This window comes from Lepidochelys kempii, chromosome 21 (assembly GCF_965140285.1).
Source record: "Lepidochelys kempii isolate rLepKem1 chromosome 21, rLepKem1.hap1, whole genome shotgun sequence".
Classification (NCBI taxonomy): Eukaryota; Metazoa; Chordata; order Testudines; family Cheloniidae; genus Lepidochelys; species Lepidochelys kempii.
This window is the reverse complement of record NC_136400.1, coordinates 14,909,418-14,924,797: the sequence shown is the minus strand read 5'-3', so window position 1 is coordinate 14,924,797 and position 15,380 is coordinate 14,909,418. Positions and strand designations below refer to the sequence as shown.

Below are 15,380 nucleotides of genomic sequence, written 5' to 3'. Positions count from 1 at the left end.
CTAGAGAGGGTTACAGCAGTCGTCTCCCCTCCCCCGCCAATGGCCATGCTGTGGGGTGGGAGCTGGCGGAGGGGTAATGTCTTTAGGGAGTGGGACAGAGAAGCCATGGGGCTGGAGGCATTTTGGGGAGCAAGGCTTGCTGCACTCCATGGTGGGGGATCCCTCTCTGCTGTTGCTCTGGGAAGGCCTCTCCAGCATCCTGGGAGAAGCTCCCGCAAACCCATGCACCGGGCACCTTCGTTAACCCCTTAGCAGCCACCTGGATCAGACCCCCGAGACTCCTACTCAGCAATACACAGAAACGCGGCATCCCCAAAGCAACCTCTGCTACCATCCCACCCCAACCTTTGCTGAGAGGTACAGGAAGCCGGAGTCAGACTGACAACGCCTGCCGCCAGAATGGGGGAAGTGAGCCGTACTTACATCTTCTCAATAAGCTCTTTCTCATCCAAGGCACCAGCAAGATCTCGCTTGTTCCCGAGCACTAGAACCTGGAGGGGGGAAAAGAGCGTCAGCACTCTCAGTCCCAGACCCACACCGAGCCAGCTTTGACTGTGCCCGGGCCAGGGTGGGGGACGGGGAGTCCGGGAACCTAACTATAGTTTTGGCGACAGAAAATTCGTTGGTGTGAAGGAATCAAAACTGCCTCCTAGGGAATTCCTGACAGCCTGTGAAAGCCAGCTCTATTTCACCTGCCCAAGCGCTCCTCTCCCAGGATATGCTGGGGTGGAGGAGTTGATGGGGAAACTGAGGCAAGGCCCGCACATCCCTATACCCCATGGGGCTGCTGGACATAGATTAGGGGAGTCCTTTAATCTGCACCTGGGGCTGAATTGGCTGAGAAGCATCTGGGGGCTGCCAAGAGCTGAGGGTGTTCATGAATAGCTTTGGTTTGCAGGAGGAGACATCAGGGGCAGGGTGGGCACAAAGGAGAGTGGGTAATGGGAGCAGCGTGGGTCTGTTCTTCATTCTGCAGTCTCAGGTTATAGCTAGCTAAGGAATTAAGAAAACAACGAGGAGTCCGGTGGCACCTTAAAGACTAACAGATTTCTTTGGGCATAAGCTTTTGTGGGTGAAAAACCCATTAAGAAGTGGGTTTTTCACCCACAAAAGCTTATGCCCAAAGAAATCTGTTAGTCTTTAAGGTGCCAACGGACTGCTTGTTGTTTTTGTGATACAGATTAACATGGCTACCCCTCTGATAAGGAATTAAGAAAATTCCAATCTAGAAACCATCACAAAGGTGGAGTTAGAGCTGAACCACTGATGTGTGCCTGCAAGGGCATATTCCCCTAGAATAAACCCCTCAGACGTCAGCAAGTCAGAAATGCTGAGGTCAGGTTGCATGTTTCAAGCAAAGCAATGACCTACACTTAAAGGAGCAGCACCACCTTAACTCTGCCCTCGGAGAGACCGAGACAAGGGGTCACAGGTGCAGACATGTCTATCCGAATTCCACTCCACCTGTGGACTGCTCAGCAGCAGGCTCAAGTAGAGGGGCTGTAGCACAACCAAGGTGGGTGTCATATTCCTTCACTATGCAGCCTGTTTACCACACCCATATTGTCATTGTGGACAAAGGAAAATGGATGGTCCCCGCCCCAAAGAGATTAAAAACATTCACACCCTTGACATACAGATCGGACTAAAACTAAAGAAAGGAAATATTTAATGGCAACTTTCATTTTTAAAGTCATTTTCTAGTCATTCATGGAGAAAGCAAGAGAGGATGGAGTCTTTCTTCTGCTCATGTCAACGACAGAAAATAATATTGGACAATATTTTCTGCTTCCTTTGGAGAATGCGTCATAGCTGTTGCTAGACAAGGGCAGAATTAGGGTTGTGGAGGTCCTCGGAGTGAGGCAGAGCCTTGTTTAACGGTAACCCTAACTCTGCACTTCCTGCTTTGCTAACTTGAGTGCTTTTTCTTCCTAAATTAATATTCTTGAAAGATTACGTGCACTCAAGGCCACTGATCAGTGGCTACAAGTGTTTTGTGTAAGAACAGACACTTGGTTTAGTTTAAACTAAAGCTCAGAATTTGCAGAAGGCAGCAAAAGTCACACAGATCCTCCAGAATAGCCGAATCTGTGATGTTCTCCTGCCCCAGCTAAGGCAGTTTTTGGGATGAGATCACGTGCTTTGTGTGCTGTGTGGAGCTGCACCCCCTTCTGCATTTCTGAAGCATCAATCCCCATGTCAGGGTGAAGATATTACAATTTGCTTCTTGCAAACTGCCCCAGCAGCACCCCTAAGTCCTACTGGCCAGTCAAAAACCTTACTGCGAGCTCACAAACAAGACTTGCGTTCCAAATGGCAGCTCTCCCTCTTGAGCACGCTCAGTGGGTGCGTCAATCACTTATAATCCCCACTCAATCCCTCCACCCCATAGGCGATGGACAGGTCATTATCTACACTCATCGCCTCCAGTCTAGCAACTTCAGAGCTTCTGGTGGGCCCACCAATGGGACCAGGGGGTTTGATGGCTTGTAGGGTTATGGGAAGCTGCGTCAAGATCTTCCTCAAATTTTCCCAAAAAGTCACCTTCCAGCCCAGCCCCAGTCTGGAGATCATAACCTTACAAAGCTACTTCTACACACGAATGAGTGACATCACAGAACCTGCTTTGCACGTATGACCAAGCAACCCTAATGACTGGGGACCAGCCAATGAGATCTGTCTGCTCCACACTGTCTTCCACTACCCCTGGACTGGAGAGTGCTTACAGGGATGCCCTGGAGCTGTGGCTTGTCAAGCAGGTTGTGAAGTTCGTTCTTTGAGGCCTCAATCTTCTCCTGGTCTGCAGCATCCACCATATACCTGGAATGGGGAGGGAACATTATCACTGAGAGTTAGGCCACTGGAAGAGGAAGATCGAATGAATCCCACCTGAGGAGCGCGAAACAACCAGTGTCCCAACCACCGCTCTCCATTACCAAGTGCTCAGGCCTCCTTAGAGAGCTGCTACTCTCCACTGGGACAGTTTCCTGACCCATCAGTATAAATCTATGCTATGAAGCAAATCAGAGTCACCGCTCTCTCTCTGAAGCGCTTCAGATTAGTCCCCTGGTACTCGCCGTGTGTCAACGACCCACACCCTTCCCTTCCCACCTCTGGGCTCTTAGCACCCTTGGGAAAGCCCCGATGGGTCCTTGTAGGGGCCAAGCCACATCCATCCCTCAAGACTGCAAAGCCAGTCATTAACTCTTCCCCTGCTGAGAGCCAGGAGTCCTCATGGGCATAGCAAGAACTTCAACTCACCCGGCACCTTCTGCTACAGATGCAACCTCAGCCTTGCCAGTGGGCGTGGGAACAGCGCACTGCATTTGGGTGCCCTACAAAAAGTGACTCTTGCTCTTTTAGATTCTTATCAGCATTCCTACAGCATCTAACACCCTTGTGGCTGGGAGCACTTCACCATGCTTTTTCCCAGAAAAGCAGCATACACCGTGTTCCATAACCCCATCCAGCATCCAGATAGCTGACTGCAGAGGTGGGGAAGCCCAGACAGTGGGCTGAATGCCAGAGAGTCTACAGCCAGGAGACATAAATGACAGCTATCAAGTTCTAACTGTGGTCAGGCTGGGCTCAGTCATATCTCCAGAGGGAGAGCCTGCTGGGACAAACAACTGCTGTCCCGTTCCTGCCAAAACCCATCTAGGGTTGCAGAGCACAGGAAGGGTGCTGTCTGAGTGGCCTTTGATGTTGGTCCCAGACAGCGCGTGCTGCAGTAATCCAGCCTAGAAGTAGCAATGCACTGATGATAGGTGGAGGGTCTATCAGAGAGGGAATGGCATAATCGCAGGCAGACGTAAATGACAGAGGGCATTTCTGGCTCCAGCTGCAAACCAAGCAACAACTAACAAGACACTTTTAGTTAAGGGAAAAACTATAAATTTCCTCAGATCCTCAAGGTGCTTCTCTGTGCCAATCAGTATCACCTCTGCCTTATCTGGTCTGAGTCTAAATCTGCTAAACTCTGGCTTTCATCCAGGCCTCAGTCTCAGCCAGACAGCAGAAGAACAAAGAGTCTATTCCATTCCTGTCTGATGAAACGAGGTGGAGCTGAATGTCATCCGCATATTTATGACACCATAGCTTATGTCACCAAACTCTTCAGAGCAGCCACACGTAAATGATGATACCGAACGTGGTAAGATTAGGGGACTTGAGTTGGGCAAATAATGGATGTCCTCGCATTTAGCGAACACCTCTTTCTGCTTACAGACATCTTACGTGGATTGAGATTCTCAACAGCATTTGTTACAATCTGTGAATAGCTCCTGTTTGTAGCTTGCTGGTGTACAGTTTGCATGTATTGGATATGAAACATCTGTGTAGATTTGACTGGACTCATTTTTCAGGAGTGCTCACCATGAATAGGCTGCTATGCCTGTTGTTTCCACAGACATTGCTACCAGTAAACTCAATCCCCAAAATGTTCACAAGCAGCACCACAAAATGGGCGTAGACTCAGGCAAAGGGAATTTGTTTACAACCGGGAATGAAGATCGACTGAAGGCTGCTGCTTCTCATAAATACAGAATTTGCCAAGCAGTACGAGAGGCCTTGGGAAGGAAGATCAACTGCCTATAGCTGTCCCCTGGGACCACCCTACAGAATGAGCTGAGCCACCCAAGTCTAGTCGGTCCACCTTCAAATGGGCGAATAGCACCTCAGGAACAAAAGGATCCAGTAGCATCAACAAAGACAACCACTCTTCAGTCAGGAGCACAAGAGCCTGTTATTTGGGACAACATCAAGCCGAAGAGTAATTCTGCTACCTAGGGCACCAGTCCGTGGTGGGTTGTGGAGACTGGTAAACCACCAGAACACTGGGATTCCTGCACTAAGCAGACACATTCCCACGACTTCCTATCCCCAGGATGAGAACCTCTTACACCAGACGCTGGGTACCAAAAGCACAGCAACAGCGCTTCCCAGGGCTCCAGCTGCACTGGGTAAGCTGCTGGGAAGAGCTAATTCACTGCTAGGGGCCTGATTCCCAGCAGAGGATCTCTGCACCCTAGGATTAGCAATTTACTCAACCTGGGAGAGTACAAAACCCACTGGACACAGCCCCAAAGGTCCTGCCAAACCTCAACCAAGAGACTCTGTTTGAGAGCCTACTCTCTAATACTTCCCCATGCTGTATTAAAGGATCTCCAGTGCTCAGCAGCCCAGGAACGTCCGGGATGGACAGTGCGCACAGCTGGGGGGTACTTACACAATGGCACTGACTCCACGGCAGTATCGCTCCCACATACTACGGAAACGAGGCTGACCGCCGATGTCCCAGAGCTGTGGGAAAGAGAGGCAGAGTCAGGAAGCACATCGACCGGGGGGAAGGCGGCATATCAAAAAGCAGAAGCGGATCTTGGAGCCAAGCTGAAAGAGAGACTTTGCACACTGCTACTGAAACTCTTACCCCTTCTCCCCTTGTTGATGAGCCCTACAAAAAGGTGTCACCTTGCTCCATGGCGGGCAGGTTTGTGGAATTCATAAGCACAGTTGGGTGCAGAGCTTTGTTCATTGGTACGCAGTTACCCAGAATGTTCTGCCCACTCAAAGCTACTTCCTGCAAGGGCTGGAGTCTAAGACCCAGTGTCCCAGGGAGCCTGCAGGAGTTCTCTCTGTGCTCGCCATGCTAGGATGATGGAAGAATTTCCCCCTCACTGAAGAGTTCACATGTTTTGAGAACCACATTTTGTCCCCAAAACGCATGAGCAGCAACCAAAGGCACAACCTGGGCCAGAATCTTTATAATGAAGGAGTGATGGGAAGTACTGACTAACTCAAGATTATTTTCTGGTTTTCCATCCAGGTGGATCTGAAGGAGTGGAGGGCTAAAGCATGTGCTATTTGTCTCATTGCCGAGACACAAATGCTATGAATCATGGACTGTAGCCCTACAGCTCCAATGGGCTCCTACCCCCAGGACCTGCAGCCTCTCCCTTCCCTTCTCAGCAAACTACCTTTCCAGCCTCTGTCATGGACAAAGTTAACTGCCCGTGCTAGCCTGGGGGAAAATACCAAGGGCAGGATGAATGCAATCAGGAAATCCCATGTTACTGCAGCCTGGCCAGCAGCCCTTTCCTGCTGGAGCCTGGAATAACCTGCATCCCAATACACCTGACCCCCCTTTAGGGGAGCTGCAGCAATCTAAAACCTTCCAGACTGAACTAGTGTGGAGGCAGGTCTATTTTTAAGTCTCCTGACTGAAGCATTAGTCAGTATTATTTGCACTCCAATAACCTGCTGCACGAGAACATGTGAATCTCTAGATTTTCCCCACTCCATCTCCCCATCCAACAGCCTGCATCTTACCTTTATGGTGACATTTCCCTTGGTGATCTTTCTCATGTTGAAGCCCACCGTTGGGATCATGTCTTCATTGAATTGCCCCGACTGCAAGGAACAAACCACACTGAGTCAGCCGTATCACGGGGCTGGGGACCTGCAAACCCTCTGGCCGGCACAAAGCATCTAAACTTCCCAGCCCGATGACACTGGGCAGACTGTGGTGGAACAAGACTTAACTGTAGCTATTATTAAGTCCTAGCTGGAGGTGAACCAAGATGCTCTGCAAAGACTGTCCTATAATATGCCCCAAATATTCTACCCCCTTTGGTCACACCCCTGGTCATGGCTAATGCCAGCAGCAAAAACAGCGCAAATCAGAACCAGGTATCCTACAAGGAACAAATACTGCCCAACGGCTAGGAGTGGGATGCACACTTCTGGGCCCACATGAGGAACTCCTCTCATAACAGGACAAGGCCATTACTGCCAATATGCACTAGTTGATAGCTATAGATCATAGAAATGTCGGGCTCGAAGGAACCTTGAGAGGTCATCAAGTCCAGCCCTGTGTGCTGATGCAGAACCAGGTAAACCTAGCCCACCCGATAAGTGTGTGTCCAACCTTTCTTAAAAACCTCCAGTGACAGGGATTCTATAACCTCCCTTGGAAGCCTGTTCCAGAGCATAACTCCCCTCAGAGTTAGAAAGTTTTCCCTACTATTTAATCTAAATCTCCCCTGCTGCAGATTAAATGTATTACTTCTTGTCCTGCCTTCAGTGGACATGGAGAACAATTGATCACAGTCTGCTTTATAACAGCTCCTCACATGTTTGTAAACCGGTTACCTCTCAATTTTCTTTTCTCAAGACTAAACATGCCCGTTTTTTTAACCTTTCCTCACAGGTCAAGTTTTCTAAAACTTTTATGATTTTTGATGGTCTCCTCTAGACTCTCTCCAATATGTCCACATCTTTCTTAACGTGTGACACCCAGAACTGGATATAGTTCTCCAGCTCAATGAGCTATTAACTCTGAAGCCTAGGGAAGAATATTCAGATGTAACCACTGTTAGACTATTTCACTTTTGACTAAAGCACATAAAGGAGAAGTGCAGATCTTCATAACCTGATCTACTGTGAATGGCCACTGATTTTGGCATCAGAAGTGGGGGAATTGTGGGAGAATATCCTCATCTATTTTCCTCCAGTCTAACCCCTGGTGTTGGGGCTCCAACTGGGTTGAAAGGGTGTATAAAAATTCAAGATCTTCCTATAATTAAATCATGCCTACTTGTTATGTTTCCAGCAACACAGAAAAACAGAGGTTTCTGGCTTAAGTTATGCTGCGCTAACTCATTTTAGGGAGTTGCAGGGTGGATTAAAAATCAATACTAAAAAAAAAAAATTAAATTAAAAAAAACCCCACCTACTTGAAACTATTACAACCTAAGTTAAGACCTAAACTTATTACAATCTATTCAAATAGTTTAAATAAAAAACATGCAAGCAGTACGCTCATCTAGTGGAAGTCACTGGGTAAGCCCTTGAAACCAGTTTGCACTGAAGTGCTAAATCAGCTTTTGACAGCAGTAACCTCTTCTGCAGATGCTGAGAGAGTATCATCTTCATTTCAGTTTATTCAGCTAGTTCAGTTCAATGACTAGTTTGTTCAAAGTTAAGAAACCAACTGAGAGTTGAAAAAGCAGGAAAGCATGTTTTCCGCTTCCAATCTAAGAATAAAATGAGGTGCAAGAGGACGAGATCTACTAGTTCTAAGGCTGAAAGACGCGATGACCAGAAACTTTCTGTTCAGTTCACTAATACTTCCTTTGTTTAATAAATCAGTTAGTTGTAAATATAAAACATGTTTTGTGATATGCATCCAGCACATTTAAGGTAGTTTTGCTGAACTACTGAAAACAATTTTAAAATGCTAGTTTTCTCAATTTTCAATTGAATTCCAATTTCCATCTAAGTACAGCTTGATGCAAATCATGAATAAAAAATTAATCATCTATTAAATAATAAATGCATCATTCACCAATTCCTAACATAAAACATGTAAAAATTAAGAATCTGAATAAATGTATGTTAAGCTATACAATTACACTAAATCTATCCGTATTTAAGTATCTGCCTGGTTAGCAAAAAGAAGCACCAAATTTAGTGTAAAGGCTATATTTAATTGCCAATTGACATGTTTTAATGGCTGCCAAGCAATGAGAATCAACATCAACCATTCTTTAGGAAAAGAACTAAAAAAAGATTTAAATAGATTATTTAAATCAAGGTTTCCTGCTTGCTGACTAAATGGGTGAATTAAACCACTGCACCTGTGGGGTGGGAGGGGAGGGGAGGAATTAGCCCTGCAATCCCAAACCTGGTGGCCTTGAAACCTTCCCGTTTGTAGGTCACTCTCTCCCCAAACAAAGGCTATTAATAGGCCTGGCATCAATGTTGCTTTTGTTGGCTGCAACCAAGCATGTGAGATGGGCTGCAAGCTCCACCCAACGGGTATCTGATCAATTTGAAATTCTTGCTCCTTTAGCGACTGGAAGCAGCTGTTGGTCTTTTCTGCTCCCACCAAAGCCTTCTGACAGCTGTGAGGATGGGATGGGGATGTGAACAGCTCTCTGCTACTCCCCTAAAACCTGGCTATTGCAAGGAGTGGGAGAGGGGAAGATTTTAAGCACAACCAATCTTAGATTTGCCAAACAGCAGCAGCATGAAATTGACATGGATTTCTGGCAGCATCAATGTTGTCCATAGATTCTGAATAGCAGCACTGAAATTGACTGGCCTTGTCAAACCTATCAGGAGCAAGTACCACAGGTCCTCTCTGCAGCCCCCTCCTTCACAGACTCAGAAAGGCATCATAGATTCGAAGGCCCCAGAAGGGACCATTGCAATCACCTAGTCTGATCTCCTGCATAAGAGGTTCCTGAATTAATTCCTGTTTGAAATTGAGCAGATCTTTTAGAACAGCCCACCTTGATTTTAAAACTGCCAGTGATGGAGAATCTATCCCAAACCCTGATGAATTATTCCAATGATTAATTACCCTCAGTGTTAAAAATTTACCCCCACTGTTAAAAAAAATTATTTCCAGCCTGAATGCATCTTCATGGCTTCAGGCCACATTTGGAAGGTTACTGTCATGACCACAGAGGCTGTATTTTTTTTAAAAAATGAAAACTTATGTTCCACTAAAGTTTACTAGTTAGGCCCCACCCACTTGCAAGGTATTTACAGAGGCCAATCCCCTGCGATTTACGGATTTTCCATTCCCATACAGGGGGTGCTGTGGGTGGGAAATGGCACACACCAGCAGCACAGTATGGAAACCCAGGACTGGAATAGCAGAAAGTACTGCAGGTAGGGATTCAGGTCCATTAGTACCCTCCTTCCCCCTCCCCCCGCCATTGTGCTCGGGATGGGGGCAGACAGCACTGATCCTTCGCTTTAAAGGACGCTGATAGTTTAGGCCAGATTAGTGGCCACTGATTCTGGATGCCAAGTTGAGGTGGTTAGCAGCCAAAATACCAAGTGAAGTCAGTGGGAACTACAGGTCCTGGACACCTCTCAAAATCAGTCCCAGCTTATCTTAATTTGGGCACCTCAAACTGAACAAACCAAAACCGCGGGCTAGGTTTAGAAATTTAGCTTTGACCTTTTTTGTATTGGGGGTGGATGGGTCCTTTCTATCTATGCCAGAAACCTGTGGATTTTCCATTTCCATTATACGAGAGTCCTTGTGACACAGCCCCCATCTTTAGAGCTGTAGGTATGACAGGATTCGGACGCCCCTTAGCCGGTGCTCCTTCACTGGGCCCAAAGGTCTGAGCACTGTTAAGTTCCCTACTCTCCACTCCCTGCTGGTCCAAGGAGAAAGAGACTGGAGAGGACAGTCTGCCCACTGCTACGCAGAAGGTACATCCTACACCTGCAGCAGCCACATCTACACTGTTCAACTTGTAGGTGTAAGCAGGCATTGCACCTTCGGGTGCCATGGACCCTTTAAAGCTGGGAGCTACAGTTGTAAGTCATATGCCAGTTGCTATTCATAAGCCCTACAGGAACTTGCACGTAAGGTGTCCTGCCTCTTATGAGAGACTGTGGTCAGGGCTGGACCTTTGAGGCGGGAAGGCCTAGTGGGAGACGTACAGGATCAGGAGCTAGCTAGGGGTACTGGGAAGGCCTTGGGGAAAGGGATAAGAACCTGTAGAGCACTGCATGTTAGATTGCTTTGTTCTGGGTCTTTGTTTCTCCGTTCCAGCCCTGAGAGAGGGAACTGAAATGGTGCAGTTGTTTGGAGCGCTATTTCCCCTTATACAATTCGTGGACAGGTGCACCAGCTTTCAAGTAGGTTTTTAATTATACATGAAATTGAATGAGCAATACTGTAGCCCACCTGATGTATTTCAACGTTGGCCATCCCCACGCGTTCTACTTAGCATGCCATTCACATCTCAGACCTATTGTTTCAGGGTATCTGCAGGTTCAGGAAGACGGAACTGCACCAGAGGACACTTAGTTCACAAGGTTTTCTTTGCAACCATCAGTGCTAGAAACTTTTAAAATTTTTTTTAAATGAAGGATTTGATTCAGGAGCGCAATAGAGTGGCAAATTCCACACCTCTGGAATCCTGATGTAGCCGGCCTCCATCCACAGCGGTGAGCACAAACCACCAGGCCAGTCAGTCCCTTGTCTGTTTTTCCCCCGTTACTTACATGGCCGACCCAGCAGGAAGGGAAGGCAGCAGACTCTCAAGGAAGCCAGTGCCTGTCCTGGCATTGCAGCAGAAACAAAGCAGAGGCTCCATTCCAATGCTGCTCCATACTTTGTATCCCTCCTCATTTATTTTTTAATCAACCTCATTTGCCCACTTGTCTTTCTGGGCTCTCCATGGTCTGGTTGCCAGCCATGGCCCCCACAGTGCTCCAGTACCACAGATGAGTGAGGCACATTCAGATGGACAAACCGACAGACTTGTATCCACCTGACCACTCCCCACTCTATTCCCTCCCTGCCACGTGCCTCAGCTGCGGGGTCACTCTCACTATTGCTGCCTCATTTGTCTCACTCTTCCCCCCTCTGGACATTCTCTCTTCTGGTCACGTTTTCTAAGCTTACCTTCCTCATTAGCTTTAGCTGAACTCTGAGGATGCTCTCTGGATGAGGGCACAGAAAAACAGGGCCCTGGTGAGAGAGTTTCTTTTTTTCTAATTGCTGGGGGCATATTTTAGTGCTGAACTGACAGCCTGGAAGACTAGAGCCTCTCCATGGAACAGATACAGCACAAATAGCAGGAGCACGAGCATCCCCACACTGGCTCCCACACTCACGTGCTTAACCCTGAGACCGAGCCATTGCTTTGTGGGGGATGTATAGTTCAGTCTCCACGGCCCATTCAGTCTTCAGCCTCTGCTGAAACAGTCAGCGAGAGGACCAGTGAATGCCACGTCTGATAGACTCCCTGGGAACTTGCCTGAAACACCTACTCTTTATACACAGGCCATCAGAAAACTACACCTGTCAGTCGCAAGACGCCTGTGCGAGATTTAAACTGGTGGTCTAGAGGAAAGGGCCTCTGTAGCCCATTGCTACTCCCATGAGCTCTCCAGCTTCTTTCATTAGGATTCCGTAATGCCGCACACTCTTCCCCAAGCACAGAAAGCTGCAGAAAATGAAGGAATTGGGGTACACCTCCAAAGCTTCCCGTCACTACTGTGCATCTCAAATCATTCAAGGTGGACTGCAACAACAAAGGGCGTTCACATCCTGTTTTGCCTCTTAAGGTTGAACGAAGATGGTTGGCAAATACTGTTGTTTTTGTTCCTTATTTTTTGCATTAGAATCTAAGTCTTACTAGCCCAATTTCCCTCAAGACTCTACGGAAAATTAATGACAACATCACCGCTCAGGTAACAAACCAGGGGAACCTAAACAATTGAAGAGGGAAAGGAGCTTGTCCAACTGATTAAAATCATTTTGTCTTCATTAGCACCTATTTAACTCAAACTAACGACAAGGGAGTCAGGCTCTCTTGAAGAAAGATTTTACATTCTACTGAGCTAGTTAAAGCACAGAGAAAACTCCCGCTACATTTTACTAGAAAGCAACACACACACACGCGCTCTCTCTCTCTCTCCCTCCCTGAGCAGGGATAGGGGCTCGATTGCTCGAGGTCCTTGTTTTAGAAACAACATTGTACTGTTCAGCATTTGGTTGCTGAATGTCTCAAGCACTTCAAAATTAATATGTCCAGCAGAAGAGCTCACCCACTGCTGTTATATATTTCCAGTGATTGAGCATCTTAAAATTGCCACTATTCGAAAACTTTTTCTGGTTTTAATCTGGACTGAGGGAAGGGGGGGTTATGGGCTCATAGCCTCTAGCTACACCGCAAAATCCTACTGTCAGTGAAGACAATTTATGTAACTCTGCAATCAGAAGAATGTAGTGCTTTTAAAAAGTCATCGGCTTTTCTAGATATAGCATATTAGCAAACCTTGAGGATTTTCAAATCTCCTCACAAGGATTTTGCAATAGATGCAGTTTCTTTTTTATTTCCTCTTTTATATTTTTAAAGACAAATTCTGGTATTCATGAAAAGTGGGAAGTAATATCCCAGGCAAAAGCAACATTCCTACACCCTTTTACTACTGCAGCTCTGTTATAAGAAGCAATGCACCATGCTATTCTAGTCCAGATATAGGGTTAGTGGTGTAAGTTTTGGGAACCACTAGATCAAGTGGTTCCCAAGATACAGCCCATCCAAAACTGGTTCACTGTTTTTTATTCAGAGCTGTGGGGTAACCCTTGGGGCAGAATCCACTAAGCTGCCATTAGTAACTTCCCCTGCTCTCTGCTAGTGTTCAACACACAGAAACAGCTTCAAAATCCAACACAGCAGAACCCCGTTTATCTGATCTCATGGGCACCAAGGCCAGATCGGATAATCAAAAAATTGGATAAACTGGAGAATGGGCAAAGAGTTATCTAGCTGTTATTTTAACATGCAGAGTTGCTTTTAAACTAGCGACCCCGCCCATAAAAGCATTCAAGCACACCATCCTTATTTACAGTGTACACACATTATTACTTCTAGTAAAGAGTACCAGTTTTTAAAAATGCAGAAATGACCATTTTAAGTTGCAACCGCAGCCGTCCTGTACTATTTGGGAGTTACCTGAGTTTATCATTTCTGCATTTTTAAAAACTGGCACTATACACTTTACTAGGAGTAACAGTTCGCGTACTGATCCTGTGTGTGCGCTGGTGGGGTTCCACTGATCCTGTCAGCCGGATAATGGAGGTTTGGATAAAGGGAGTTCTAGTGTAATTAAAGAGGGATTGGGAGTTGATTCTGGTTCTACAGAGAGGTGTGCAGAGCTGAGCCAGGAACAGGCCCCCACTGGGGTCCGGGGCCAGCCACAATGAGTCTGCTTAGCTCTGGCCCTGCCTTCAGTACGTTCTAGGGGAACCTGTCCCCTAGAGGCAGCAATTCCCCATGATGGAGGGTTTTGCCATAGATAGTACAGATCCTCCCTCACTGAGACCTGCCTCCTAGACCCAGAAATTCCCTTTTTGCAGATCTGCAAATAAGAGAAGCCCTCTCATCTGAGGGCCCTCCTGGGACCCAGCATGCAAAGATGTTCACTCTCATTTGGGGAAAGCACCCCTAAAGCACAAAGATGAGAGGGGTGGCCCATCTGGGCATCCCCAGAAGCTGAGTGGAAGAGGAATGGCCACCTGGCACCCCTGTTCCATAGAAGACTACATGGACAAGTCTTTGTGAGGAGTGACATGTGGGTCAGAGCTGGTGTGTGTAGGGGATAAACTCAGCAGTGCAGGGGAGGGGCGTGAAAGGGCCCCACTGCCCAATTTCCCCACCCTTAGGGGCTGGCTCTGCTTTTTTGAAACTCCCAAGCTCCCAGACAGCAGAGGTGTCTTTGGCAATCCCTCGCTCATCCCAGGGATCCTCCAAACACTATTTGCAGTGAACCAGTAGTCCTTCAGTTAAAGCTTTGCCAAAGTGTCACGTTTTCAAAACGCAGCCTTGAGAAGTCCTTCAATGAATACATGAAATGGCTGTCAAAGACAACTACAGTAGAACCTCAGAGTTACGAACACCTTGGCAATGGAGGTTGTTCCTAACTCTGAACAAAACGTTACGGTTGTTCTTTCAAAGATTTACAACTGAACCTTGACTTAATACAGCTTTGAAACTTTACTGTGCAGAAGAAAAATGCTGCTTTCCCTTCATTTTTGGAGTAGTTTATGTTTAACACAGCACTGAACTGTATTTATTTTGTCTCTGCTGCTGCTTGATTGTGTACTTCCGGTTCCAAAAGAGGTGTGTGGTTGACTGCTCAGTTTGTAGCTCTGAGATTCTCCTGTAGTCTCTGTTCCCTTTGGGGGGTTGGGAGGTGCAGTGGGGCTGCAGGGGATCTGGAGAGCTGTGCAATGGAGTGAGACACGGGCTCTGGCAGAGTCCCCCTCCTCCTTCATCAAAAAGGAGCTCCTCCTTGAGCAGAAACAGAGGAAATTTCTGGGCCAGAGGCTGCCTCACTCCCTGCCTTTGTATCCTCCCACCTCCCTGCAAGTCACTGGCACCCCACCCCACCGCGCTCCAGCGCCTTTTCTTTCTCACCCCTTCCCCCCCAACCCCATGCAAATGCCTGAGCAAAAGGCTGCTGCACCAAACTTAAAACAAGCTCCCACTCACTTGTGCTATCTACAGCTGCCAAGGCACCACTAGCAAGAATGAACATTTGCGTTGGTGTCCTGGCTAAAGTCCAGCTGGGGTAATTACACAGAACCTTCTGCCAACCTAAGTTACCCATGTCACTTGAAGTGCAGATTATTTCCCTTTTTCCATCCTAAACTGTTGCTGCGTTTGTCAGACACACACTGCGTCTCACCCCAAAGATGGCTGGATTTTAAAACAGGATCAGGTATGGAGGGTGGCGGGAAGAGGGGGTACGAACTGTACGCTCAGAGGGGACAACAGTTCTCTGTATATGGAGTTGGTGCTCTGGCCAATACTGGGAGGATGAATAGCATGCCCTGT

General features: G+C 47.2%; 1 protein-coding gene across 1 annotated transcript in view; it reads right to left on the bottom strand.

Moving 5' to 3' along the window:
- The window catches only part of ARL8A (ARF like GTPase 8A), a 38,145-nt gene that overhangs the window by 5,049 nt on the left and 17,716 nt on the right, over window positions 1-15,380 (bottom strand). The window contains exons 2-5 of the mRNA XM_073320356.2: window positions 6,328-6,408; window positions 5,228-5,301; window positions 2,727-2,820; window positions 424-491 (exon numbers count right to left, since the gene is read on the bottom strand). Of these exons, the coding sequence (XP_073176457.1) occupies window positions 424-491; window positions 2,727-2,820; window positions 5,228-5,301; window positions 6,328-6,408 (317 nt within the window). The remainder of the gene's footprint in view (window positions 1-423; window positions 492-2,726; window positions 2,821-5,227; window positions 5,302-6,327; window positions 6,409-15,380) is intronic.